General features: G+C 51.7%; 1 protein-coding gene across 3 annotated transcripts; it reads left to right on the top strand.

Annotated features, from left to right (window-relative positions):
- The first annotated feature begins 34 nt into the window (after nucleotides 1–34).
- HPS4 (HPS4 biogenesis of lysosomal organelles complex 3 subunit 2) lies at nucleotides 35–21830 on the top strand. Of its 3 annotated transcripts, XM_084648920.1 has the most exons (15): nucleotides 35–80; nucleotides 1025–1751; nucleotides 2967–3057; nucleotides 3939–4082; nucleotides 5918–6025; nucleotides 7126–7242; nucleotides 7379–7473; nucleotides 10364–10436; nucleotides 11527–11563; nucleotides 12332–12428; nucleotides 13061–13169; nucleotides 13311–14000; nucleotides 17369–17501; nucleotides 17990–18098; nucleotides 20366–21830. In XM_084648920.1, the coding sequence occupies exons 2-15, from the start codon at nucleotides 1711–1713 to the stop codon at nucleotides 20535–20537; spliced, it is 2016 nt and encodes a 671-aa protein (XP_084505046.1). In that variant the 5' UTR covers nucleotides 35–80; nucleotides 1025–1710; the 3' UTR covers nucleotides 20538–21830. The 3 variants fall into 3 exon arrangements, with proteins under 3 accessions (XP_084505046.1, XP_084505044.1, XP_084505045.1); XM_084648918.1 differs by having other exon boundaries at nucleotides 13061–14000; XM_084648919.1 differs by lacking the exon at nucleotides 35–80 and adding an exon at nucleotides 142–621 and having other exon boundaries at nucleotides 13061–14000.
- Nucleotides 21831–26872: the final 5042 nt, after the last annotated feature.

Below are 26872 nucleotides of genomic sequence, written 5' to 3'. Positions count from 1 at the left end.
ACCCGTAGGAGCGGGGCGGGGCGGTCACGTGCCGGCATCATGTGATCGGCGGGCCCAGCCCCGGAAGTGGCTTCGCTCAGGTAGGTGCTGGGCGCTGCGGGCGGCTCCGGGGGGTGGGGCCCGGCGCGGACCCCTGCGGGGCGGGAGAGCGGGACGCGGCGCGGAGACTGGAGCAGCAGCGGGGCTAATGCGGCCCGGGCCGGGGCCGGGTCAGCGCCCCCCCCACCCCCCTCTCGTTCCCTTGGGAACCCGGCGGCCTCGAGACTCGCTGTGACCGCGCGCCCCGGCTCTGCGGCGGCCGGGGGCCGGGCCCGGGGGGGCCTCGCGGGAGCGCCCGGGGCGTTCGCCCTGTCCCGGCCGGGTCCCCGTTCGGTGAACGCCGTTCCGCTCCCGGAGCGCCCTGCGCGGCTTGCGGGGCCGGGGACTGGTCGTCGGGGCGCCTGCGGGGGCAGGGTCCGGGCCGCGGCACTTCCCTTGCGCGCCTCGGGCACGAGGCCCGGCCCGGCCCGTGGCTGAGAGGCGGTAATGAGGGGCAGCCGCTAACTAACGGGAGTTGGGACGAACCTTCTCCTGTGAGCAGGCTTTGCTCTGAATCGGATCCTGGCTACTGCTGTACACAAGGTAGCAAGCCAGATGGGCCGTGATTGATCTGCTCTGCTCTGTCAAATCAATCCCTATGTTCCTGTTGTTAAGGTGGAAAATCAAATTTGGTTCAATTAAGTGACCAGTGAGTGCAGCCCTTAGATTAGCTGATCCATCGTTTTCCTAGCTCTTTGCATTTCTGTTAGGAGCTTTTCTGTCTGATTGTCAGCAACATGCATGATTAAGCCCGGAAATAACCAGAGGATATTCCAAGCATATTAAATGTAACTTTGCTGTTTAAATGGAAGGCTTGTTTCTGTCCCATGTCTCACTCATGCACAAGTTAGTTCTGTTGTTGAATGCTTGTCAGCTGCTGTCTGTAAGATCACGGGTCAGTCGAGCAAAGGCATCCAAGCATTAATCCATTCATTCTTTACTCTAGGATTAGAAGAGCAACAATCAACACTGGAGACCACAGAAAACCATTCAGCTTTGTATCACAAAAGCAAGGACTTAGTCAAGGAACTGTATCTTCAGCAGAAGATCCCTAAATGGGAGCTCCTGTGAGAGTAATTTCTGTGTAGTGATGACTTTTTGAACAGATAGCCACTTAAATACTAAATAATAAACTTGAAAGAACCAGTGTAGAGTCTTGAGATCTGCTTACTGTAGCTCTTTGTTTCTGATGACCATATTCATGCTTTCTGTAGCTTTCTGATTCATTGCAGGCACTAAGATGGTTTTCCTCATGTTTGGAAAATTTTCATAAGGTAGCTTTGTTGGTTCAGTCTCAGAATTGATTAACACAAGTTTTGCAGAGACTTTAATATTGCCTAGGCTCTGCAAAGTTTCCATGTAGCTGTTGTGGGATAAACCTCCAAAATGAAGGCACTTTGGTGGATTTACTCTTCATGAAAATAAGCCACGAGGATCACTACTGACATCAGTATTTGAACAAAATCTCCAGTATATTCATCACCTAAAGCCAAACCCCACTGAAGTCTCCACAGTCTGCGTTTGTGGAACAATACATTTACTGCTGAAAAAAATGAGCTGTTTGCATCACTTGCTTTGGAGGAGAAACCGCTCCTGAGGACGAGAAGACATGATTAAGATAATCTGATGTAAATGGCCAGCCCCATTTTATCAGAACCTAACTCAGCTTCTTGGTGAGTAGCACTCATTGTGCAGGTTCTAGAGCTGCAAGGGAATGTTGCATGACTGACACGGAGGACAGAATGGGCCTCTCAGCAACATGCCAACAGATGTGCATGCACATCATCTTAGCACGTTTGAGCCCTGTATAGTGCCCCCGTGGCATCGGAACTGGAGAGAGACTCCCTAAGGTGTTGGTACAAGAATCCCCCAGTCTCTGGCGAGTTGCTGCAGGGTTGCAAGCTATGAATTGTGGGCTCTAAGGTGCTTGTCCCAGTAATATGTGAATGCCACATAAACGTTGATTAATTTTATCCTCACAGGGACATAATTGTCCCCATTGTACAGGTGGGAAACTGAGGCAGAGAGATTAAATAACTGGCCTCAGGCGTCATAGGGCATCTGTGATAGAGGCAAAGATGGAATTGAGATTTGATTCCTAAGGCAATGCCCTACCAACTTTGCTATCTCACTGGTGGGGCATTCCAGAAATGCTCAGGAATGCTCTGAGAGCCCAAGTTTGGTGGAGAATAACTTGTGTCCTTTAGCTTCACCTTTTGAATTGTGCAGTCCTCTTGTTCCAGACTTCATGTGGTTTAGTTAGCACTCTTTGTAGCACTCCTGCTTGCGGTCTATTATGAACAAAGTTTATGACTGGAACATGCAGCCTACAATGAAAACAGTAGCTAAAAGTTGTCTAGTAAATCAGTAAGGACCCAAAACTGTTAAGACCATCACTGGTCAGGAGGAACCTCCCATTTTACATGCTTTTTTGCACATGTGGAGTAGGTTCAGCATGAACCAAGAGCCCATGAAGCTATTGGAAACCAGTCCAAGCTGCGTGTAGTTGAGAATTTTTCCCAAATACATAGTGATAAATGCTCTGTGCTATCAGACTTGGAAAATAGGCATGGATTTGTGATCCTTCTCCTCTAGGCTTAGCCACGGGTTTACTTTCATCTGTTTTAAACCCAGAAAGTTGGGAGAGTTTAATAGCCCAGATCCTTGGAGTCTTCCTTCTCCACCCTGATTCCATCTCCAAAATCAGTGCGTGAGGCTGCATGCAGGAATGATGTACGTCTGCCATTCCTGGTTCTTTAAACACTTGTGTATTGCACCATAAAGAGCAGAGCTCTGCTTGAGAGAATTGGGGGGTGGGAAGAAATATCATTTTGACTTGGCTGGGAACAGCAAACATTTTCCATTGTGTCAATACTTTGGTTTTGCAGGTGGAACTACTTTTTCCTTTATGATGGTTCAAAGGTAAAGGAAGAAGGGGATCCCACAAGAGCTGGCATTTGCTACTTTTATCCCGCTCAGGTAATGCCTGCTTTCCCCCTCAATTGTCTGTCTGCACACAATTTTATATATAAAGTACATGCAAAGCCAACCTTCTGTTCTTGGAATGGTGGGGCTTGCAAATAGCAGGATTTGGTTAAATTTGTTACTTTGATGTTTATAAAAGTGTCTATTTTTCTTTGTATTTTTAAGGCACCTAATTAGAGCCATGTATGGTTCAGCTCTGCCAACATATCTCAGTCTTGATCCACAGCACTCCTTGTTTTCCAGCCTTAGGCTCCCATGGGTGCACCTTCAGTGCAGTAACAGACCAGGACATGGCCGCAGCTGGCCTCGGTCAGCTGACTCGGGCTCATGGGGCTGAGGCGGGAGCCTGGGTTCCGAAACCCAGGGACCGGGGGGGGGGGGGGGGTCTCCGAGCCCAGGCTTCAGCCCGAGTGTCTACATGGCTGTTTTTAGCCCCGCAGTCCGAGCCAGCTCACTCAGGATCTAAGACTCAGAGCCACTGGATTTTATCGCAGTATAGATGTACCCTATATGGCTCTGTGCAGCCCACCTTATGCTGTTCTTTAGCACTCTGCTATTTTGGTTATGGGCCTCTCCATAATGCCACATTCTGTGGTGGTGATATGGACAAATATCCCCTAGGGATAAGACGGCTAATTCTTCTTGTTCTCTTGGTAGGGTTACTTGTGCTTAAATAAGACTTCAGTCTCAGTGACTGGGATGAAAAGTCAGCACATTGTGCATGGCATTATCAAGCCTTTGTTCCATATAGTGTAGTAAACACTGTCGGTTACTTTATCATCACCAGTTCCATCCTGCTGCCATGTAAATGTGGTGCCTTTCCAGCTTGCCAGGAATGCTGCAAAATTCACTCTTCCCTCCTCCTCCTCTCACAGACTCTCCTTGACCAGCAGGAACTGCTCTGTGGACAGATTGCTGGAGTGGTGCGTTGCATAACGGAGATCTCCAGTGCTCCCCCAAGTCTCATTCGGCTGAGAAAGCTCAAGTTTGCAGTAAGGGTGGATGGCGAGTATCTCTGGGTGAGTTGCAACAAACAGGAGGCACATGAGGAGCTCGAATAGTAAGAGAAAGTATCTACTATTGTATCAAACTAAATACTTGTATTGTTTGATAGGTCCAGCAATGGCTATTAGCCAGGATGGGCAGGGATGGTGTCTCTAGCCTCTTTGCCAGAAGCTGGGAATGGACAACAGGGAAGGGATCACTTGATGATAACCTGTTCTGTTCATTCCCTCTGGGGCACCTAGCAGTGGCCACTGTCGGAAGACAGGATATTGGGCTAGATGGACCTTTGGTCTGGCCCAGTATGGCCACTCTTATGTTCTTAGGGCAGGGGTGGGCAAACTTTTTGGGTCGAGGGCCACATCTGGGTGGGGAAATTGTATGCAGGGCCAGGACAGGGGGTTGGGTTGCGGGAGGGAGTGCAGGAGGGGGTACAGTGTGCAAGAGCGGGCTTGGGGCAAGGGATTGGGGCAGAGGAGGGGTGTGGGGTGTATGAGGGGGCTCAGGGAAGGGGGTTGGGGTGCAGGAGGGGTGCGGACTGCGGGAGGGAGCTCAGGGCAGCCTGTTAGGGTGCAGGAGGGGTGTGAGGTGCAGACAGGGGGCTTAAGGCAGGGAGTTGGGAGGCGGGCTGCAGGAGGGGTTCAGGCTCCGGCCTGGCGCCGCTTACCTAAAGTGGCTCCGGGGTGGCAGCGGTGCGCACGGGGGCCAGGGCAGGCTCCCTGCATGCCTTCCCTGGCCCCACATAGCGCCACTCTGGGAAGTGGCCAGCACCATGTCTCTGCACAATCCCTGGGGGGGCGTGGGGGCAGGGGCAGGCACAGGGCTCTGCGCACTGCCCTTGCCACACCTCCAGGTACCTCCCCCGAAGTTCCCATTGGCCACAGTTCCCCATTCTCAGCCAGTGGGAGCTGAGGGGGGTGGTGCCTTGAGGCAAGGGCAATGCACAGAGCCCTCTTCTTCTCCCCCCCCGCTGTCGTGCGCCCCTCCCCCCCCCGGCCTCCAGGGACGTGGTGTTGGCCACTTCTGAGAGCGGTGCAGGGCCTGCGGCACCATGGGGGGCAATCCCGTGGGCCGGATCCAAAGCCCTGACGGGCCAGATCCGGCCATGGGTCGTAGTTTCCCCACCCCTATCTTAGGGTGCTAGTGGCAATGACCTGGCAGCATTCAGCTGAGACCTGCAACTATAGGATTCAACAGCTAGAGAGGATTTGTGAACTAGCTGAAAACAGAGCTCTGTGGAATGTAGCTTGTAACAAAGCGCTGGGATGCTCGTTCCCTGCTGCAAAGCTCATTGGCAGTGATGGTGGACTTCTCGTTTTAGGGGCATATCTGGTTTCTCTGATGTGATGTGTTCACATGCTCTGAGAACTGGCTTGTTCTCAGCTCGTTCAGTGGGCAGTCCCACTCAGGTGGGGTAAAGCCCCGCTGCAGGAAGCTCTCCCGAACAGGCAGAACCCACCCCCCAAAGCCCCCCCAACAGTCTAGTTACTTTCATGGATTCTCAAAAGTTTGGTGCACTGCCTTGTTCCCTGGTGGAGGAAGTGGAAACCTTCTTCTCGAGTTCATTAACTAGCGAACTGAGCCTTGAAGTATTCCGTTTGGGGAAGATGTTCTCGGCCATTTTAAACATTAAACTAGAGGTCAGGCCCCTGAGATTGTGAGGGAATGGGTAGTATGTGTCTTCAGCTCTGGCTTTCTACCTCTGCTGACAGGGACCCCCCTTGCTTTCCCCAGACATATGGCTACTTATGGGGCTTCCCAAACTGAGTTTTGGGGAGTGCAGCAGCTGTTCACATCTCCCATCACCTGGCTGCTTCAGGAACCTTTTTTTCTGTAACCTTGTGTGTTGAAGGTGCTGGGCTGTACCATTGAACTCCCTGATGTCAGCTGTGGACAATTTCTGGATCTACTGATCGGACTCTTCAGATTTTACAATGGACCAGTGTGTCATGCTTACATGGTAATTGCTGATTAACTGTGTTGGGTGTCTCTCCCTGATCAGGATGAGGGCATGGACCTCTCTGGGAATGGCTGAGGCCTGCCCAGTTATGTGGAGGCTGGCATATTCCCTCTGGCCCGCCTGCCACCAGTGCAGCTCTGAGATCACAGGAACACGAGCTGGGAAAGTCCTTAGGTACCATCCCCACAAGGCAAGATCAGTGCCTAGAATCTCTTTCCTATGTTGTTGTCATCAGCGTCCCAAGTGATGAGGCTCCTCCCGCTTCCCTTGGGAGACGACCCCACATATGACCTCATGGGAAGATTCCTTGTGTTCAGCCTGAAGTCTCCTTCTCTTGTTCCCCCATTCTGTCTCCACCCCAGTGTACATCATTCCTATTGCTCCTTAGAACTCAGGCCTCTCAAATAACAGGTAGGTGGTTTCCATTCCCCTTAGCCTAGCTACGCAGATCTAACTCTTTGTTCCTCTAGTCTTGCTTCGCTTCTGCATATCTTTCTGGCTCTTAGATGCCTTCAGATTTGGGAATGGTGTTCCCAGACCTGAATGCAGTATTCCAGAGGCATGTAGAGAGAGTCTGGCAACTTCCTGCCCCAGGACAAACTGCTGCTGCATGCCAAGGTGCAACCGAAAGTCACGTGCAGTCCTCTTCCTGCCATCCATGTTGCACGCTGGACTGCGAGGGTGAGCTGGATGATGTCCGAGCTCTCTCTTCCCTCTGTCTGTCTAGTGAGGCTCTCAGCATCCCATCCCAGGTTGGAGGGGTCTTTCTCCACCTGGTCTCTGTTTTCAGTAATGTAGAGCACAGTGCAGACAATTGAGATTGAGGGCTAAGCTGCAGGGTTTCTATGGAATCTGGCCTGTGCTGTCTGCCCTCTCTCGTCCAGCAACATTAAACCCTCTGCAGGCTGGGCTTTTGCTGTTGGGCAGACTGGATTCTGTTCCTGATCTTCATTTAGTGTTTTGGCTGAAGCTTCATTGAAGAGTTGCTGCTTAGAAACACGCTTCCCTGAACTAGTCACACCTAACCAGCTTGAGCACTCTGGATCCTGTGTCCACTCCAGCCATGCGTTGTCTAACCATGGGGATTCTTTCTACTTCAGGTGTTTTCTTGGGAGGAGCTGAGCACACGGTGGGACAGGTACATTGAACATATTCAGAAAAACACCAGTGACCTGCACAAGATCTTCAATTCCCTTTGGAACTTGGACAAAACCAAGGTAACTCTCCTGATCTCTGCAGGCTTCAGCACTCAGTTAGTTTGTTATACTGAGAAGTGCCCTAGATAGTTCTGTTTGCTCCTTGGATTATTCCCTGGAGTTTGATGGTTTTGATTGTGTTCCTCTCCCTGCACAGGTGGACCCCCTGCTGTTACTGAAAGCAGCTCTCATCTTGCAGACCTGCCAGCGTTCACCTCAAGTGTTGGCAGGTTGCATCCTCTACAAAGGCCAGTGAGTAGTCAAGGACTTCCAAGCAGTCACTGTGATTGTCAGCTCTCAGACAGAGTCGACTGCAGGCAATCCCCTCCTTGGGCTGTACAGTCCAGTGCTGCTTTCCCAAGCTCCCTTGGGGAGAGGAAGCAGAGAAGGGTAGCGGCTGTACTTCCAGATCTGTCCTCCAGTTACTAACGGGGACATTACTTACTATATACACTCTCCATCTTCAGGTATTTTTCTAACTGGGTAGATTGTTATCCCCAAATATACTTGGGGAAGCAGAGGCCCTGAGGGGTTAAGCCTGGGGTTTCAACAGGCACCTAACTCCTAGTGAATTTCAATGAGATCTGAGTGCCCAACTCCCTTAGTCTCATTTGGACAGATATTCAGTGTTTCAGAGCAAGTGAGCTCTTTGAGGCAGGGACTTTCCCTATATGTTTGGACAGCATCTCGCACAATAAAGTTCTAACCCAGTTAACGTTTAGGTGTTACCACAATGTACATTTTAAATAATAAGCTAACAGTGGCATAGCTGGGAAAAGAATCCAGGTGTCCTGACTCCCTGGCATGCTCTGTCCACTTGATCTAGATGCCTGTTTTATTACAAACATCACGTGACAGAAATACCTTTCACGTGCCACTCAGGGTGGCTGGGGGACAGGCCCAACTAAAAGCCTTTGGGATGAACTGTTGCTGCTGTTCCCCTGCTCAGTAGGTGACATATCTCCGAGAGGCAATGCTTTCCAAATGCCACAGTCTGCAAGATGCTCATTTAAAAGCCTCTTACACCTGATTAAATGTACCAGCATTATCCTTTCCCCTTTCTTAGCCTGCTCATCCCCTGCCTTGCCAATAATGAGTGAGTTTGCTTAAAATGACTGCCTTGCTGGCCAGGCGACACTATCCACACTGACTGTAATGGATGCGGGAGAAGGGAGCCTGCATCCTCCAGGAGAAATGCTGGCTTTATTCAGCCAAAGATTATCTGTAGACAGTTGAAGACTCTACACCTGTGGCACTGTGCCAGAGCAAAGAGAGCCTCTGGGGAGAGAGGACATCCTGCAGAGCCAGGGGATTAGGGAGTTCCGGCATTTCCTTGTGACAGAAGTCAGTAGGTCCTTCGCCAGAAGCACTCAGTGTCGTATGTGTCAGTGACACATCTGGCAAGAGGTGGAGACTTGCTTTGCCGTGAGTGCATCTGACCAGGTCCGAGTGAATGATCTCGGAGCCAGGTCATCCTTTTTATAGGAGTGGTTTCACACACACAGCAAATCACACGGGGTGATGTTTTGTCTGTAGTTCTTAGCATCCAGGCAACTTGTTGCAAGTGCAAAACCCGTATGGGAGTGGAGGTCTGGCTTGAAACGGTCTTATGTTCATGTGATGTGTCCTGCAGGCATGTGTGAGTTGCACAGAGCCTGGGTGCCCTTGAACTCCCCATGGTGGTCCCATCACTGACGTGTGCCTCCGTCTTCTCCAGCATATTGATTTTTCTCATGGGCAGAAACTCTTTTCTTGTGCAAAACTCCTCTAACCAGAAAGACTCTGGGCCACTTGGCCACCAAGTTCCTTGCAACATCTTCTAGGAATCCCCAAAGAGACCCCTGGGAACTCGTAAGCCTCACCCCAATGCCACAGAGAGAGAGCCTTGTGTTTGAGTCAGACTATTCCCTCTGCAGAGTCTCTTGCAGAACCTGCATCTCTGTTGGGGATAAGTGAAGGGACCAGACTGATCCTTTCTCTGGACTTGCTTGTGTGCCTGCAGGAAAGGCCAGTGTCACGACTGCAGTAGTGCTGGTTTTCATGCTCCTTTCCTCTACCAATACCCAGCTCTGCGGTGGGAGTGGCGAGGGCTTTGCCTGCACTGGGTTTTATTTGCCTTGGATCACTGTTACTCTTCACTCACCAAAACCAGGCCCCCAATGAATGGTAAATACCCAGCAGGCAAGTTTGCTTTTGCTGATCTGGAGTGGAACTGACCCAATGTTCAGTAACAGCAGACTATCCCTAAAGGGCTGCCCTGCCCATCTGTCCATAGTACTTGACATTAAATACTCCATCCTCTCACCTGCCCACCAGACAAAATGTTCCCCAAGAGCAGGCAGCCCCTGCTCTATTGTCTTGTCTGGTTTTGTCCTGGAACCTCTGCCATGGCCTGTTAATCCACAGGGAGTTGTCTGGAACATCTGTGTGTCATGCGATGTGAGGAGGCCCTCAGTGCAGTGGACAAACAGACACGGGTTTGAAGCACAGGGGGTGCTGGGTAGGACTGTGTATGTAATTACCTAGAGTGCTCTGTCCGCTCACAGGCACATCCTAGCAGCACTGGGATCTGGGCCCTGCATGCAGACCTGTACAGGTGTTTGTGGGAATGCAATGAGTTCCTGTGTGCTTTGCCAGGGGAGCGTGGTTTCCCCTTACTCGTCTCCAGGAGGTGCCCTGGGACTGGCAGGAGTATCTAAGGGCCTCACAGATCCATGGGCCATTACTGCTGCCTGGAGGTGCTAGTCTGACCTCAGAACATACTTGTCAGTGTGTGATGCAGTTCCTCTTTTCAGTTCCATGAAACCCCTTGGGTTCAGCTGGGGTGTCTGTGTTTGGAACCTGCTGTCAGGGTGGGGCAAGAGCAGAGCATAGCTCCCCCCCACTGAGTGTACTGGGGCTGTGAGAGTGAGAACCACAGCCCTGGAGAGTTGATACAGTGTAGGCTTTGGATCCTACTGGGACTGCATGGGTATGAAACCGGTCTGAGCAGCACCTGGAACCCTGCTCTGAACATCTGTGGCTGCCCAGTTTGAGTGATATCCTGCATCTGCCTGCTCCATTGAACTAACAGGGAGGGGGTCCTGAACTTCAGCAAGTGACTCTGCTCATGGCTGGTTGTGTTTGTGTTCCACCCTGCTAGGATTGTGAGCACGCAGCTTCCACCTGCTCTCACTGCCAAGGTTCTCCTTCAAGGAACAGAAGCTGCAGAAAAGGTATGTTGTTAAATGCAAGCCCAGCAGCATCAGTACCCAGTCTGCGAGTTACTTGCACCATAGATCCAGCCAACACTTCATGCTGATGTTAAATGGTTCTACTGTGTAATGAAATTCAAAATTCCTGTTCACGCTCAGGAGTCAAGTCAGTGCTGCTGTTCTTGGGAGCTTTTTTCCTGTCAATATTTTGGCTATTGAATTCTCTTCAAGATGCCAAAAATGATCAATCACCCTGGGATTAATCTGGCCAAAGATTGCTGTTTAGCAGCATGCAGAATGAATGAACATAAAGATCACCTTTCACCACCACTTACATTTGCTGAAAAATTAAATGCTTATTATGTGATTTCAGTTCTTCTTCCCAAGAAACAAGGGGGAAATGCTCATTGCTAATTCCATACCCATTGTTCTTAAAATAATAATGGGAGCCTGGAAAATGTCCTTTGCTGAACTGTAAACATGTGGCCTAACACAATTTGATCTATAAAAATATATTCAATAAATAGACCTATTACTTGTTCTGTATAGTAACTTCTTAGGAGAGTATCCCAGCTCTTGCATCAAAATAACGCTTAACCTTACCCTGCATCTTATTGATCTGTTACACTGACTGTTTAGTTGTCTTTAGTGTTTGCTGTTCATGTGTAATCCCTTTGTTTACTTCTTCTGTTTGTTACTAACTTCATACTTTGTTCAAGAGGCGTTATGCTTGCAGATCTGTGTGCAGTTGCATTACGCCACTGGATTGGGAAAGCATCTGTTGCATCTGCTTTGACATTGGTTCCGGGAATGAACAAGGACTGTGCCCTGCCATATTTACGCAGAGACAGTCAGGGCTAGGTTGTGATACTTTTCTGCATCTTGTGTCATATTTTGCTCCCTGGGTAGCTCCACTGAGCTCAGCATGGCTCCCTGAGGAGTAAGTCACTGCAGAACATGAGTAGCCTTAGCACAGTATCAAGGCCTGATCCAGAGTTCACTGCAGTCAGTGGGAAGATCCCCCTGGGATTGGGCCTGTGTGAGCGCCTGGTGGCTAATGTTGAACACAGTCTTACTGTAGGCCAGTGATAACTGTGTGTTTTACTTTCAGAGCGTACCTGGAGGTGGGGAGGTGCTGCAGGAACATGGTAAGCCACACTAGTCGCACACTGTAAATGGGGAACTGCATCGCAGGAGAATACGGCCATTTCTGGGCCTGGTTTCCCTCAGCGAGCCCGATTTTACCCTCTACTGCCATTAAAACATCACGGGGCAGATCTTCATGCTGCTTCCATTGAAGCCACAGCTAAAGTTCCAGGTGTATCCATTTGGGTAGGACAGTTGCCCCACAAAGTGTGTTAAGTGGGTATCGTGAGGTGGATCTAGGCACTATTTCCTCATCTAGGGGCAGGTTCTCCCACAAATTTTGTGGACTCCTTAACAGCAGATGTTTGTAACTTCAGTCCCACACGGTGGTGTGTGTTGACTTGGTCAGTGACGAAAACATGAAAGCAGAGGGTGTGTAAAGGTTGGGGCATAAGGCAGGAGTTCAAGTTCTGAACAGCGACTCGTAACTTCTTGACTCTGTCCTTAGTCCCTTTGTTGAGTTAGACCTGAGAATGTCCAGCTCGTGTCAGACAGCTCTTCCTCTGCCCTCTCCTCGCATCCTCTGCTGTGTCTCTGGGACAGTCAGAAAAAGTAACAGGGTATTTAACTGTGCCTGGTGTTGTTTGCTAAAGTGATCAGGAAAAGGCTGCCTGGTTAGTCCTGTGCCATAGCCTGCACAACCAGGCTGCAGGCCTTGGCCAGAGGCCACCTTCCTCTCCTCCTCCAGGAGGTCTTTGCACTGATGGAATCTGGTGTCTGTACAAACATTTTAATTCTCGCTGGGTCTGTGTGTGGTTTTGCTCTCGCAGATCCCGCATTGCCTCAGGATGTCTGCATTCTCCCAGTTTCCCTAACGGACGGTGAAGCCACAGCACTCCGAGACTTTCCAGTAGAGTGGATGACTAGGTAGGAAGTGAATTTGTGATGCAGCAAAGGGTCTTCTCAGCAGCTGAGACCATCCTACTGCAGAGCCAGGGCTCACTAGCTTCTGCTGCCATCTTCCCTAAGAATAACAAGAGCCCCAAATAAGGGGGTACTGTCGAGTTGTTAAAACTACCATCGTCTGATGCTTGTTGGGCTGGATAGCTCTAACTGGCTGGACTCCACCCTCTGAGGAAAGGGCTTGAGCTGCTCTCTGCTGCTGTACTCTATGTAAAGCAAAACCACCTCCCCGCCTCAGACTGACTGGCTGGCTGTGCTGTCACCTCTCGGCCCACTGTGCTCTGAGTGAAGCCTCTGTGCTTTGTGCTTGAGTGTAAGGCAGCCGCATTCCCAGGGCAGGTGATGGGACTGTACTGCTCTGCAAGTCCCTCACTCTCCACCTAACCTTACAGTGAGGATCCTAGAGGTTCGAGGTGGGCACAGCCTATGAGATCAGCCAGCCCCTCCGTTACTGGGGCAGGATTTAATCTCCGACGGAGGGTGGATCAGGTTTTGAACAGGAGACGGTGGTTTGTTTTTCTGATCGTTCCTGGCCCGATTCCCCAAGTGACTGCTACTTACTGGTTAACCGAGTGTCTAATCTTGTCTCCTGTTAGGTTGCCCACATCTCCAGCAAACCCTAAAGGATCTAAGATCACCCTCCACTCACGGGCATTCTTGGATTCAGCCCGGGTTGATGAAGCCCGAGGCCAGCATGGCCTTGTGGTGAGAGAGCCCCCCCCACAGGCCTGGTGCGCTGCCAAAGCAAAAGATGCTCTGAATCCCCCAGATGGAGCACTGAGCAGCCCAGGCAGCAAAAGCCCGGTGTTGAGTTCTACCCCGCTGAAACCATCCCCTCTGTTGCAGAGAGAGCTGGGAGCCCTGCCCAGCAGTTCCAAACTGCCCGCTGCAGAGCACGCTCGAGACACAAGTGCGGCCCTGGGGTCCTCTGACTTTCCAAAGCCTTGTGCCCTGGGGCAGGAAGGTCGAAGCACTACGGAACCTGTAACCAGCTCTAACACTAGTGAGCGGATGAAGTCTGAATGCTGCAGCCTCCAGAGGCGTCACACAGCCAGTGGCAGCCACTCCACCTGCTGTCCTTCCAAAAAGATGACGACAAGCTGCTCAAGCAAACGTGACAATCTGTCGAGTGTAGACTGTCAAGACACTAGCAGCCAAAACAGAACCTTCAAAAGAGGAGATGGAGCAACCAGGGATGACGCTTCTGGGCAGGAGCCTCTGCCCGGTGCCGTACAGTTGGGGAAGAAGTTCCCTGCTGAAGATTGTGGTAGGAACCAGTTTCCTGTTGCTGAAGTCCAGGAGAGCCTACGCAGTGGCATTGCAGAAGGCCCAGGCTCTCCCAAGAGCAGAGAGAACAGTTTGCCTTCACAAGTAACTACTGGGATGGACTGTCTAGCAGCAGTAGATTGCACAGTGTCGGGCAATCAGGCCAAGCTGGTTAAGATGATCTTGTATATTCACAGAATTAAAGGGTTAGTGCTCTTGCTGCTGGCGGAGGAGCAGTTTAAGGATGACCAGGGGTCCATTGAAGATGTGGTAAGTAAGAAAAAGGTCGCCTTTTTAAATTAGGAAATGTTTCTTACACTTCCTGTCTTGTGGCAGTGTGGATGGTGGCCAGACCTGAAGAATGGGAGTTGGACTCCTGAATCCTGTTCCCAGCTCTCCCATCGGTTGCTCTGTGACCTTGGAGACGAGTCCCTTTACCTCCATGTGCTTCAGCTTCCTCCAGCCTACCTCACAAGGGTCTAGACCTTCGTTAATTAGTGTTTATAGATGAGCAAAGTATGAATGTTGCTGTGACTGAGTAGTTGTAACCTCTGACTAAATAGCCAGCCCTACTCCAGTGTCCCAAGCAGAGTTCACAGGGTGGCTCGTGCAGGATTCCTGGTCTGTGCTCCCCTGGAGGGTTTAACCACATGCCAAGTGCTCACGCAGGCAGAGCAGCAGCAGAGAGCTAGCCCTGCTTCTGAAGTTTAATTCCAACCTTCCACGTTACCGCTTGTGACTCCAGAGATACCAGTGAGTTGTGTGTCTGGCGGCAAGTCCATCGAAAAAGAAACAGTGTTTGAATGCGTGGCTGCTCACAGCCCCATGCAGCTGGCTTCCTTACCCATGGGGCCTGGCAGGTTGGTGTCATTCTACCGGGGAGCTGTGGCATGTGATCAGAGGGCATCATGAGGGCACTCGGCGTCACAAGGTGGGGTACCAGAACCCAGTGCTAATGCCTTTCTTGCTCCCTCTGCTGGCTTTGGTTAGTGTGCAGCGTCCAGTGGTGCTATGCAGTGAAATGCTCTGGGCTGCTGGGGAAGGACACACCAGCTGATGCCATTTCCCTAAGGCATTAGAGTTTGCAGAGCTAACATCCAGGCTGGGCTGCTCCCTTCCTCAGGGACCTTGCCCATGAGTAATACCCTCATTTCTTTAGCTATCAGACTCAAGCCCAGACTGTTAAGCCAGCTCCCAGCATCCACTGCTGTTTTCATTCTGAATTGGGCAGGACTCTGAGCTGTGCTCAGTAAGATGCAGGACTTGTGACCTTCTGGCTGTCACCTTGTAAACAGGGGTGCCCCCTCAGTGCAGTAAATGAGGAGTGACTCACTAAGAAAGGGACATGCTGGAAAACCAGCCAAGTGGTTGGCAAGTGCAGTGCTAGCTTTCTCTGTCTCAGGCCAATTCCACCCCACCCATGGCACCTGGGCCCCGCTTCTGATTCCCATTTGCCGGGGGTGCTGTGGCTCTGCAAGCTGGTACTGCGGTTCTGCAGATGGCTCTGAGGGAGTGTGTGTTCACCAGCTCTGCAATGCCTGATCATCTCCTGCTTGGCCACAACCCGGCTGGCTGGAGACCTCTGTCTGCTCCACCCTGCCTTCTGGTCTGTTTGTCTCGCTCTTCAGTGAGAGAACAGCTGAAAGGGAAATCTGGCCCAGCTAACCCTGCCAGTTTGTGCCTTGTTTTTAAATTGCCACTTGCTAGCTGAAGAGACACCTGGCCCACTTCTCCCCTTGGAGTCCATGCAAAAATTCCTAAAGCAAGAGATGGGGCCCATGTGGGGTCCAAAGTGCTTTACCCACAGCATTAGAGCCTGTGATTGAGTGGGAGGCATCGAATAATCAGTATCCCCATATGCACTGTTTAAGCTGGGTGGGTTGCATTTCTGTTGGGCAGTAAATACGGACGAGTCCCTTTCCCTTTCTGGCTCTCCTGCAGTACCGCACTGCTATTATGGTTGGGTGGCGGATGTTGTAGAGAGCTGTTCACCAAAGCTCTTCCTGTTGGAGTTGAATCTTTTAAACACTGGGTCTGATCTTAGGCTTTGCAGTTGCAAGAGCTTGTTTTTACACTGCCTAAATTTTGGGCCAGACCTGATGTGACGGAGTCCCTTTGGCTGGACACTTCCTCTAGGTGCAGGATACTTGTTGGTCCCTGATGGCAGACACACACCCTCCCAGCTGTTGTTTTAGGTGGGATTGTGGTCTAGCAGTTACAGCAGGGGACTGTCAGTCAGCACTCCTGGGTCCTAGCGTTGGCTCCATCACCCTCTCTGACCTTTGGCAAACCACTCAGCCTCTCTGTACTGTTTATCCATCTGTATAATAGACTAACCGCCAGCTCCCAGGGGCAGGAAGGCTGAATGAATGAATGCGTGTATAGCTCTGTGAGGCCTTTGAATGCAGACACCAGAGAAGGCCAGGGCATTCTAATCACGTAGCTTGAATAGGCACAGGAAGTGTGAACCATCCCATTTCAGTGGGAGGGTGTTTCTGTGACACAGACCCTCAGGGCAGAGCAGAAATTGTCATGCAAGGTCTGTCTCTGTGCAGACAATTGGAAGCATCTTTGGATTTATCCCTTCATTCTGTTGTACAGAAAAGAGAACCTGTTCTGAGACCAGCAGGGTCATGAGTAGAGTTGGTATCACCAGCATGGTGAATTGAGGCTTAATCCTCCCTGCAGCTGAGGAAAGAACAGGGATAGCCTTGGGGATTAGAAAACTAACCTTCCTAGCATTTGACAGGCAGCAGACTGCAGTGGGAGATCTTGTCCACCCGGCCTCATCCAGGCAGTTCAGCCTGTCTGGGCACCCCACTGTAGTAAGAGACAAAGAGGTCCTCCTGTGTCTTGTTGGGCAGCAGTCCCATCGGCTAATGCCCAGTCTGAGGCAGTGTGTTCTTGGGATCAATTGTAGCCTGTGAGTTATTTGTAGAGGATCTTCGTCTGGGGTGCTGTGGTTTGAATGGAGTCAGGGGCAGAAGGGCTGTTTCCACAAGCCCATCCAGCTCAGTGGGAGGAGGGTTAAAACCCCCTTTGAAGCTGTGAAAAGCTCCGTTGTCTGGAGGGAGAGTGGGGGCAGTGGGACACCCAGGGGCAGGGTGCATCTACCACCTGGCTTCTGCAATTAAACACAATTCAACTGTATTACACTGTAACCCACCTAACACTAATTTTCAGTTACAGAAGCAAGTGGCTTCTGCCATCCCAGTAATCAACAGGCTATTCGGTTACTGCTACAAAAAGTAGCAGACAGTGCCTTCTGAAAATGGGAGCCCCATAGAGAAGCACTGGAAGGTAGTAAAGTCACTGAGTCTTGCATCCTCCCATTGGTGAATTGCAATTGGTGCTTGAAAGGCCCTTTTCCCACAGTGGTGTCCTTTGCCAAACCCCTTGTGTCACTGACTTGTGGGCCAATGAATGGACGGAGATCCACCAATTAATACCAAACAGCCTTGAGGTGATAACGCTTCCAGGGGTTGGCAACCTGGGCTGGATTAGACCCAGCATTTCGGTCCTTCTCGCCATCCCTGGGGTCGTTTGCGTGTCATCCATGTTTGTTGTCCGGGCGGGTTACAGCCCTTGTTAAACAGGGAAATCCGCTCTGATGCACGTTTGTGTTGCACTGTTTGCAGTATCACAGCAGTCTGGCTTCTCTCAATGGCCTGGAGGTTCACCTGAAGGAGACTTTCCCGAAAGACCATTCCTCTGCAGCCAAAGCCACCTACAGCTTTACTCACTATGACTGCATTCAGAACGTACTCACAGGTGAGGGCTTGTCTTCTTGGTTCTAGGGCTTGCTGTTTTGCAGTATACCCAGAAGAGGAGTTAGACAGGAGAACGAGCTTTGCTTTAAGTTTCATGCGTTAAGATCTCATGCTCCAGACATTTGCCTGAAACACTGTTTGCAGTTAGCACAGCCCCGGCTCATCCATCCTTCCTTCAGAAACGGCCTGGGCTCCTGCTGGGTTTAAGATCCCGCTGGCAAAAGGCTCCACCCTGTCGAGCCTCTTGGATCATAGTCTCTTCAGGAAATTACTTTGGCTTTATATTTGTGCAGTGCTTGAGGACTCTGTGAGCCAATAACATACCTTCATCCCCATCATGCCAGCTTTGAGTCACACGGGGTGTTCCTTTGGCTCTATTCTCCGACCGCCCCAGCAGGGTGCAGAAATCCAGCATCCTCTCCTGCTGACCCAGCTGGGGCAAACTACCCTGCACAGGCAGCTTCCTAACCTATCCCTCCTCCTCTGCAGCAAACCTGCCCCAGGTACTGGGCGCTCAGGATCAGCACTTCCTGAGAGCTGCTAGTCTCATCCACTCTGACTTCAACCAGCTCCCGACTGCTTCTGAAATGACAATCAGGTAAGGGCTGCCTGGCACCCCCTCCTCTCTTCAGCCATGGGAGCCGCTCACTTCCAGAGGTGATAGGGTGAGGAGGAGAGTGGGGAGCACTTCAGAACCCGCTTGCATTTTAGATGAGGAGCTTGAAGCTACTTGTCTGCAAGAGGTACAGTCGTGCTGGTTGGAAATCCCGGCCGACGAGCTCTGTGTAGGACCCAGGAGAGCCAGGCAAGGGAACCTTACAAACTCTGTTCTAAGGCTCATTGTGTTCTGCACACTCTCTAATCCTAGAGCTGCCTCTCACCAAAGGCCAGTCAGCTCAACTCATTTCCTGATGTTCAGTAATTAAACACAGGCCATTTGATTTGCTGCCCACAAGTAGGGCTGGGTGCTGTGTATCTGGGCCTGATCTTCCTAGCAGAGTGAGTAGTGCCAAGGGTTTGGATGAAGACGTACTGCTAGAATGTTGCCAATTCCTGGCACCATAAGGTTCTAAGCTACAGCTTTAAATATAGCTCTTCCTAGTAAACTTGTGTCTTGGCTTAGAGCCAAAGGCGCCGGAAATTGGCAGTCTAGTTTTGTTTTCTTGCATGGCTTGTTGGGTTGGAAACAAGCTGTAATGTGTCTGACAAACTAAATTCTGATGCTGCAAGCCAGATGGTCTTATCGCAGTCAGAGCCTTTCCTATTGTCACGGTCACTGCCTCCACCCCGTTCCTTTAACTGATCCCAAGGAACTGGTTCCGTTTGTATCCACACCAGCTGCTTGGCCTTCACAGCCATGCCTGCACTTCCATGGCTACTCTGCTGCCTTATCATGTTAGCGTTCAGGCGTCCTGGGAAACTCTGAGCAGCTCTCCCTCGCTGCCGTGCCCAGAGGGGATGCACGCAGTGACAGCAGGAGCACACGTAGCAGGAAGGAGGAGAATCCAGGCTATCTGTTTACACAGGCCTGGGTCCACACTGCAACAAACCAACCCCTGTGTATTAGATGGTTTTAGGCAGCAAACTGTGAGCCAGCCTAAGCCTCTGACGGGGGACCTGCTGTGAGCTGCCATGGCTGCTACCAGTGTGGTCAGTGCGTTAAGTTGATACACTGGCGAGGGGTCAGAGAAGAGCCATGAGAATGATGAAAGGGTTAGAAAACCTGTCTTCTAGTGATGGACTCAAGGAGCTCAATCTGCTTATCTTAACAAAGAGAAGGTGAAGGGGTGATTTGATCAGTCTGTAAGTACCTCTGGGGGTACAACAATAAGACTCCTCAGTGTAACAGCGAAAGGTAACACAATCCAGTGGCTGGAAGTTGAAGCTAGACAAAATCAGGCTGGGACTAGGGTGTAAATGTTTAGCAGTGAGAGTAATTCCCCACTGAACAATTCACCAAGTGAGAGTAGAGTCTCCATCACTGACTATGTTTAAATCAAGATTGGATGTCATCCTAAACGCTCTGCTCTAGGAATGATTTGGGGGCAGGTCTCTGGCCTGTGCTGTACAGGAGGTCAGACTAGATGGTTCAATGCTCCCTTCTGGCCTCTGAATCCAGGACTCTATTATTGTGGGGACAGCATGCATAGAGAGAGACATCATTAGCTGGCTACAGACCCCATGGAGAGAGGGGCTGCCACCTAAAACTGGCTGGCTGAGCTGTCCTGCTAGAGTTTGACGTGCAGGTGTGAGTCAGATCAGCCTTGGGGCACAGTGTCCCCTGGAACAGCTGCTCGACATCTTCATGCTGGCAGCTCCCTGCTTCACGGGTACTGTGGGGGGAGCCACTCCCAGCCAGCAATAGGGACTCTGCCTCCTCCAAAGTAGGAGGCTGATACATGTGCAGAGTGTTTATCCATCAGCCCTTGGTGTCCTAGGTTTGCCTACCAGCTAGCCAAGTGAATGCTTAGGAGGGTGAATATCTGGTGTAGCTGTGGCAGTGGAAGGGTTAATCCCAGCTGACTGGGTGGGTTGGGGAGGGGAGGTGGGTCTTTTCTGGGAGGAGATCAAGACCTGTCTGATGGTGGGGCACCTTGTCAGCCTTTTGTTTTCCCAGGGTTTAGTACATGACATTTGTTGCTCACGCTGTCAGACATAGGTGCACCCTGCTCTTATGAAGTGGTCCAGCAGGAGGAGAGCCAGTTGGGGTGCCCATGCCTCTGAGAGCACCCTTTATTCTAGTCCTTGGAGCTGGCAGTTTAGTGTCACGCTCCCATGTGTTCTAATGGAACTTGCGAAGACCATCAGGGTGCTTATTTCTGTCTCCCAGAGCCCTGACCTTTGCTTTCCTTCCTGCCCCAATAGGAACGCTTCCACTGCCGTCTATGCCTGCCAGAACCTGGTCCAGGAAACGTACTTCCAGCAGCTGGCTGCTCCACTGCGCAACTCAGGGGTTCCCAACCCTCATGACAGTGCGTTCAGCTTACCAGGCAAGGCCAAACAAAAGCTGCTGAAGCACGGGGTGAATCTACTCTGAGCGTGGTTTGACCACCTGGAATGGCCTGTCCAAATCCAAGGCAGAAGAAGCTCTGTCTCTAATAAGCTAAAATGCCAGGACTTTTATTCCATGCCAGCTGCTCTTTAAAGAACCTGGGGGCACAAAGCTTTATTTGCGTGTCGTATCCTTGGTTGGTTAAACAGTGCATAACCTGGAGCCGCTGAGTGCTTTGCCCTTGGGATGGTGTTCTGTATTGCCAGGTAACCCAGCATGCTGTGTGCTTGCTATGGGGCCACTTTGCATTGTCGAGGTCTAGTATGGTAGGAAATGGTGACTGTTTCCAAAGAATCAAGGAGGCAGATTTCACTGGCACAGTGCTGCTCAGGACTCACTGCTGATGCACCTGGCGTGCCTTGACTGAAAGCGAACAATTTGCTTGCTCTCAGTTGCACAGGGTGACGGGTTGCTGTGCAAAACCTGCTTTGTGAGCGGTCTGTCGCTGATTCTCGCTGTGGAATTCCTGTGCCTACGCTCCTAGTCAGTCAGACTTCGAATTATTTACACCTCTGGAGCTACAGAAATGATCCCATCACCAGGTAGTGCCTCACCTTGAATTAACAGTGCTCTGCATATTGTCAGACTAACAGGAATAGAAGGAGAACTAACAACTGTCTTGCAGTAATACGAAGCACTTAGGTTTTTATCACAGCAATGTCTGGGAGGTCTCCTAGTCCCTCCATCTGTCTACAGCATTCCTTACTTTGGTGAGCTGCTTAACACTGGCCTTCCAAACTGCCCACCAAGAGCAGAAAACCACTGTAACCTGTTGTCTCCCCGCAGCATCCCTGCCTTTCATGAGTGCCATTACGATATCCATATACAGGCCTGAATACACTGTGCTCACAGCCTGTGGTGCAGGGCCCGGGCCTGTGCTGTATCTGCACCCAGATCTTCGGTCTGTCTCCCACTCCTCCTATGGAGACACTTTTACTGCCAAAGCTGACCTTACCTCCTTGCTTTCTTGCTACCCTGGATTCAGCTCTACTGTATTTGCAGAGCCCATTAGCTGATCACACAAAAAAGCTTTACAGCTCCTCACAGCTGCCATCTTTGCTGAAACAAACTGAATTTCATTTTTGGCAACTTTATGGATTGCATCAGATTAGCAATTAAGGCAGCGTAGACCTGAGCCAGGTGATTGATACCTGTCATCTCTCTGAGACCATTTTGTGTATTTCACAGATTGCAGCTGCTCTGTGTATGACCATCTATGTGGCAGTTGAAATAAAGTAAAATAAAGAGGAGTCCACAGGACTCATCCATTCACTACTAGTCAGAAATGATAGAGTCCTATTTATTGCACGATCCTCTCACTTGTGACTTCTAACACTGGGGGCTGGCTGGCTGGCTGACCAGTGGGCTCCCACAGTACCATGTGTATCCAGCGCTGCTCTCCCGTTCTGTGCAAGTTAATTAGGTGCAGTTCAGTGGCGTGTCTCCACTGCTTAGACACCACCCAAAATCACCCTTTGGTGGCCTTTCCTCTTGAAGGCGTGGCAGAGGAGTGTGGGCAGCCCAGCACTGTATGGCAGTGGGAGAGGACAGAGGTGTTACTGGCCTGGTGTGGGCTGCAGGGCAGGACTGAGGTGCAGGAGCAGAGCTGTGCTGGGAACCTTGCTCTGGCCAGTGCTGTTTGCTGTCTTCCCCCTCTGAGCTGGGTAGGTAAATGCTGCCCTAGTGACTCTCATCCCAGGCTCTGGCTCTGCTAGAACACTCATGGTTTCCAGTGGGGTCCCCACCCCATTTTCATTGTTGTCTGTTTACAGGGCATCTTTGTGCAGGCCTTAGCGGGGTGGCTCAGTGAGCTCAAGGAAGATTCAGCTCCTGGCTTGCTGGGTGTGGTGGAGTCTGGCCCCCACTTTGTCAGCAGAAAAGCATTTCAGCAGACAGGAGGGCAGCCAGCTAAGTGTGGCCAGGCTTCTCTGCTCCAAACGCTGCCAAGCTCCCCACGAATGCTGGTCCAGTAGCTGAGAGTTGTAGTGGTAAGTGCCCTGTGTAGAAATGTAAGCAGCAGCTAGTCTGCTGTGGTTCCTGGCATGGGCTGAAAAGCTGATCTTCCGCATGCAGCGACAACTGATGTGAAAAATCGGCACAGTGCCACGGCACTGCTCCCTGCACTGCAACCAGCTTGCATATTGTTCATGTCCTGGAGCCAGAAAGAGCACACTCCACCCTGCAGGTGAGCAAGGAATCCTGTCCCTGTCTCTGCCCTAGTGCAGTGGGCAGTGTTCTCGGACATTCTGGCCCAGGGGCTGCTGCCTGTACTTAGCCAGATGGTGTCCTGACGCCATGCAGACATTGGTTGCTGTGGGTCTTTCCACAGCCTTGCTGCTCCCCAGCAAAGTAGCCAGATTTTCTCTGAGGCAGGGAAGTCTCGGAGTCTGGCCGAAGCAGCTGTGTGACAACAAGCTGAGCTGCTAGGGGCTGCCGGAATACTCCCTCGTGCCCCCAGCGTGTTACAGGGAGATTATGCAGCCTCCCACCCTGGGAGCTTTGATCAGTGGGTGATTGAGATCTGTGAAGAGCAAGGGAACGACGCCCCCGTGAGGGGCTGTGTAAAAGGCCTGAGTAGGGACAGACGCTAGGTAGCTCTTCGTAGACTCATAGACTTTAAGGTCAGAAGGGACCATTATGATCATCGAGTCTGACCTCCTGCACAACGCAGGCAACAGAATCTCACCCACCCACTCCTGCGATAAACCTGTCACCTATGTCTGAGCTACTGAAGTCCTCAACTTGTGGTTTAAAGACTTTGTGGTGCAGAGAATCCTCTAGCAAGTGACCTATGCCCCATGCTACAGAGGAAAGTGGAAAAACCCCCAGGGCCTCTGCCAATCTGCCCTGGAGGAAAATTCCTTCCCGACCCCAAATATGGTGATCAGCTGAACCCTGAGCATGTGGGCAAGACTCACCAGCCAGACACCTGGGAAAGAATTCTCTGTAGTAACTCAGATCCCACCCCATCGAACATCCCATCACAGGCCATTGGACACATCTAATAGAATCCTAGACTTTACGGTCCGAAGGTCATTATGATCATCTAGTAATGAAGCAGAAAGTAAATACACAAATTTGCTGTCTTCAGAAATCGTCTGCTACAAGCTGCTGTGCCATCTGTCAGCCACGCTCCCAGCTGCGATGCCCTTGTTTTCCGTTACTCCTTACGTCTGGACAGTGAGGCCCATCCCAGGCATGTGATTATGGAGAGGGCATTTGTCTCAGGAGCAGCCCAAGGCTGGGTCGTGTCGTGTTGGAGTTTGTTGTGCTTCGAGAGAACAGTGGTGTTAAAAAGAACCCCTAAAAAGCGGCCGCTGTGAGGGCAGAGCGGGTCCGAGTGCATCGCAGCCTGGGAGCCCTGCTACCACGCCTGGCGCCTCCGGAGCCAAGTGACGTGTGGGACTAGTTGCCTATGTGCTTTTGATCATTTACTCTTCAGTCGCAGATGCTTGACCAGCAATGCGGCGAGCTGCTTCCTCAGACTTCCCCTACCCAAGGCCACTGATGGACTTGGAGCAGGGGGCTGGACATGCTTCCCCAGATCGTTTTGGGAAACCCTTCCCTGCAAGCTGGTGGCCCTTTCTCTGAGCGGGGAGAACAGAAATCGGGGCAGCTGGCAAGTTTCCCCCATCTTCTAGCTCTGCATCTGCAGCTGACTGCGCTTGTGGCTGTCGCTGAGATGCTCCGCTCCGCTTCAGGCACGTGCCCTGGTGTTGCTGTAAGTCATGGGCTGTGGCATCTGGGTCCTACCCAAATGGGAGCTGACTAGCTACACACCACAGTGGCTTGGCCTTCAGAAGAGGCTGTGAGAGGGTACGTCGCTCTGGGTGTCATGTGGCAGGGTGAGGCAAGCCATGGGCTCTTGGCTCTCCGAATGGTAATATGCAGTGCCCAGGGGTCAGGCACTGTATAAATGAGTGTGACGTGCTCTTGGTAGAATGAGATGGGCTTGGTTTGGGTCCTTGCCCCTTGGGGAGTGGGCTCAGTCTGCAGGCTTTCTCCTGGCCCGCTCTGCAGCTCAGACACAAGGAGCAGTGGAACCTGTCTAGGGAGCTAGGCCCGTCCCTTGCCTAGAGAACTAAAATGCATGTCCCGGGTGGCTTCAGTGGGTCAAGTGGTCAGTGATGCAGTGAGGGGATGTGACTTTCCACAGTCACACAGCAGGTGAGTGGAAGTCAGGAGATTTGGCATTCACTCTAACCACTGGATCTCAGTGCCTCTCTGAGCCATCTTCTTGCTCTGCCAGTTCACAGCACAGTACCTGGGCTACAGTTTACATCGACTTCAGGGCCTGTGGACTTCACGGCTGGTTTCCAACAGGCATGGTGTTGGGTCTAGTCTGTGCAATTGACAGGACAGCCAGGGCTGGTGCACATCTGAGTTATTAAATTTAACAGGCACAGGCAGACTTGCCAGTGATGTCTCTGAGTGTGCATCAGCCCTGCTGGATTCCAGTTGGGTAACTGCGTTCTGCCTCCCTCTGCTCTTCCTGCGGTGTCAGGTGGATACTGGTACTTGTATTGGTGGTGAATAGCTCGATATAGTGGATGCTGTGGAAATACCCAGGGAATCCTGAATAGTCTCATCCGATGTGGTGGTGTGCTGCTCTGTGTTCTACCCTAGAGCTGCCTGCATTTTGGATTACAACGATTCTCGTGTCTGTTCAGACCTTTTGGGGCACAGGCGTTGGGTGACTGTTGAAGCAGAGCTGCTGTTCACCCTCACTGTACTGCTGGTTAAGCTTCCCTGTACCTGGCCATTTTCAGCCTTGAGTGTGTATCGCCATAGTTCTGCCAGGGTCTCATTCCAGCTGGGCGTAATAGCTCTCTGAGCTGGGGGGTTGGGGGGTAGCAGGGGGTGCTGGACTGTACCATGGCTGCCCAGGGAGCTCACACAGCTCTAAGTGGGCACTGCTGATGTGGCACTTTTAGCTGTGGCAGCCACGTACAGGTGGGCCCTCCACACGGGCAGCTCTGTCCTGAGCCCCAGGTCCTGGCACAGGCTGCCCAGCCAGCGCAAACACGAGACCTGTGAAAGCGAATACTGGGTGCTCACGGCTGCCCAGCTAGGCACGAATGACCAGGTTCGAGCTGAGCTGTGGATAGTGCCCAGTCGTGTCAAGCTGATTACAAGCTTCCCCAGCAATCTGAGGGCCTTGGGGCAGCTGACTGTGGGTGGAGCCCACTCATGCTCCTCCATCACGCACAGGGCGGGGTAACGGCTTGCATTTGGGGAATAAGTGCTGTGGGGGGTAGTAGGGAGGGGAGCAGGGCAGCCTCCCTGCAGCACATGCTCCCCAGCAGAAGATTCTGGGGTCTCCCAGCATTTGCTCCTGAGAGTCACTGTGGCTCGCAGTGCTGGTTTGGGGAAGGCTGAGGCAGCCCCAGCTCCAGGAGTTCAGAGGGCGACACGCTCTGAGTGTGTCTGGGCTGGTGCGCGGGGGGTGTCCTGCCAGAGGATAACCAGGTGCAAATGAGCTCCGATGAGCTGGGGCAGAAGCAGTGAAACAAGATTTATTTACTGCAATACACTGAATTACAGAGCAATAAATCTGCTTCTTGCCCTGGGCCCTGCTGCCATTTCCCACAGCCCCCCGAGGGAATTCCGGGGGCAGGCTGCGTTGGTGCTGTCCTGCTTCACACGCACATGCCTGTCCTGGCACTTAACTAGCATCGCACTGGGCTTCACGGCCGCGGGGTGCTGGCAGCGGGATCTGACGCTGCATGTGGTGGTCTTGCGCCACAGCATGTCGAGGAGGGGAGCTGCGCTGGCCCTGCCAGGAACAGCAACCCCCCCTTGTGACTGCCCCTACGGCCATGTTCTTACCCTTGCCGACATCCTGCATGTGGAAGGGTTGCAGTCAAACATCAGCTCTCTTCTGCACTGATGGGGTGGGGCGGTTGGAGATTTTCTGGCTCTTCCAAAAACCAACTTCTCTGAAACAATTGGTGCTAATCTGAACAGTTCTGTGCCAATCATTGGCATCTGGTCTTAGAACCAGCATGCTGAAGGGTGTCTGCTCTCACCTGGCACACCTCCCATGGAGCTGCAGCGTTGGCCCTGCCCTGTGCTTTACAGCCCATGCTCCTCTTAGCAGTGTTCGGTATTTGAACTAAACCAGTCTGTTTCTTCTGTCCTCTGCCTGACAGCTGCTCTGTCCTCTTTACAGCCTCTCAGTATAGGTCTAGCCCTGCATGGTGGCCTTTTCTCAGTCCTAGCCACACCTGCTTCCCTGTAGTCTTTCCTCCTAGAGCTTCTGCTCCAAAGCTGGTCTTGCTGCTCTCCTTAGTACATTACCTCCCACCTGCCAGCCCTGC

The sequence above is a fragment of the Lepidochelys olivacea genome (genome assembly GCF_965140295.1).
Source record: "Lepidochelys olivacea isolate rLepOli2 genome assembly, chromosome: 15".
Taxonomy (NCBI): Eukaryota; Metazoa; Chordata; order Testudines; family Cheloniidae; genus Lepidochelys; species Lepidochelys olivacea.
The sequence above is the reverse complement of the archived record's forward strand: the minus strand, read 5'-3'. Positions and strand labels throughout refer to the sequence as shown.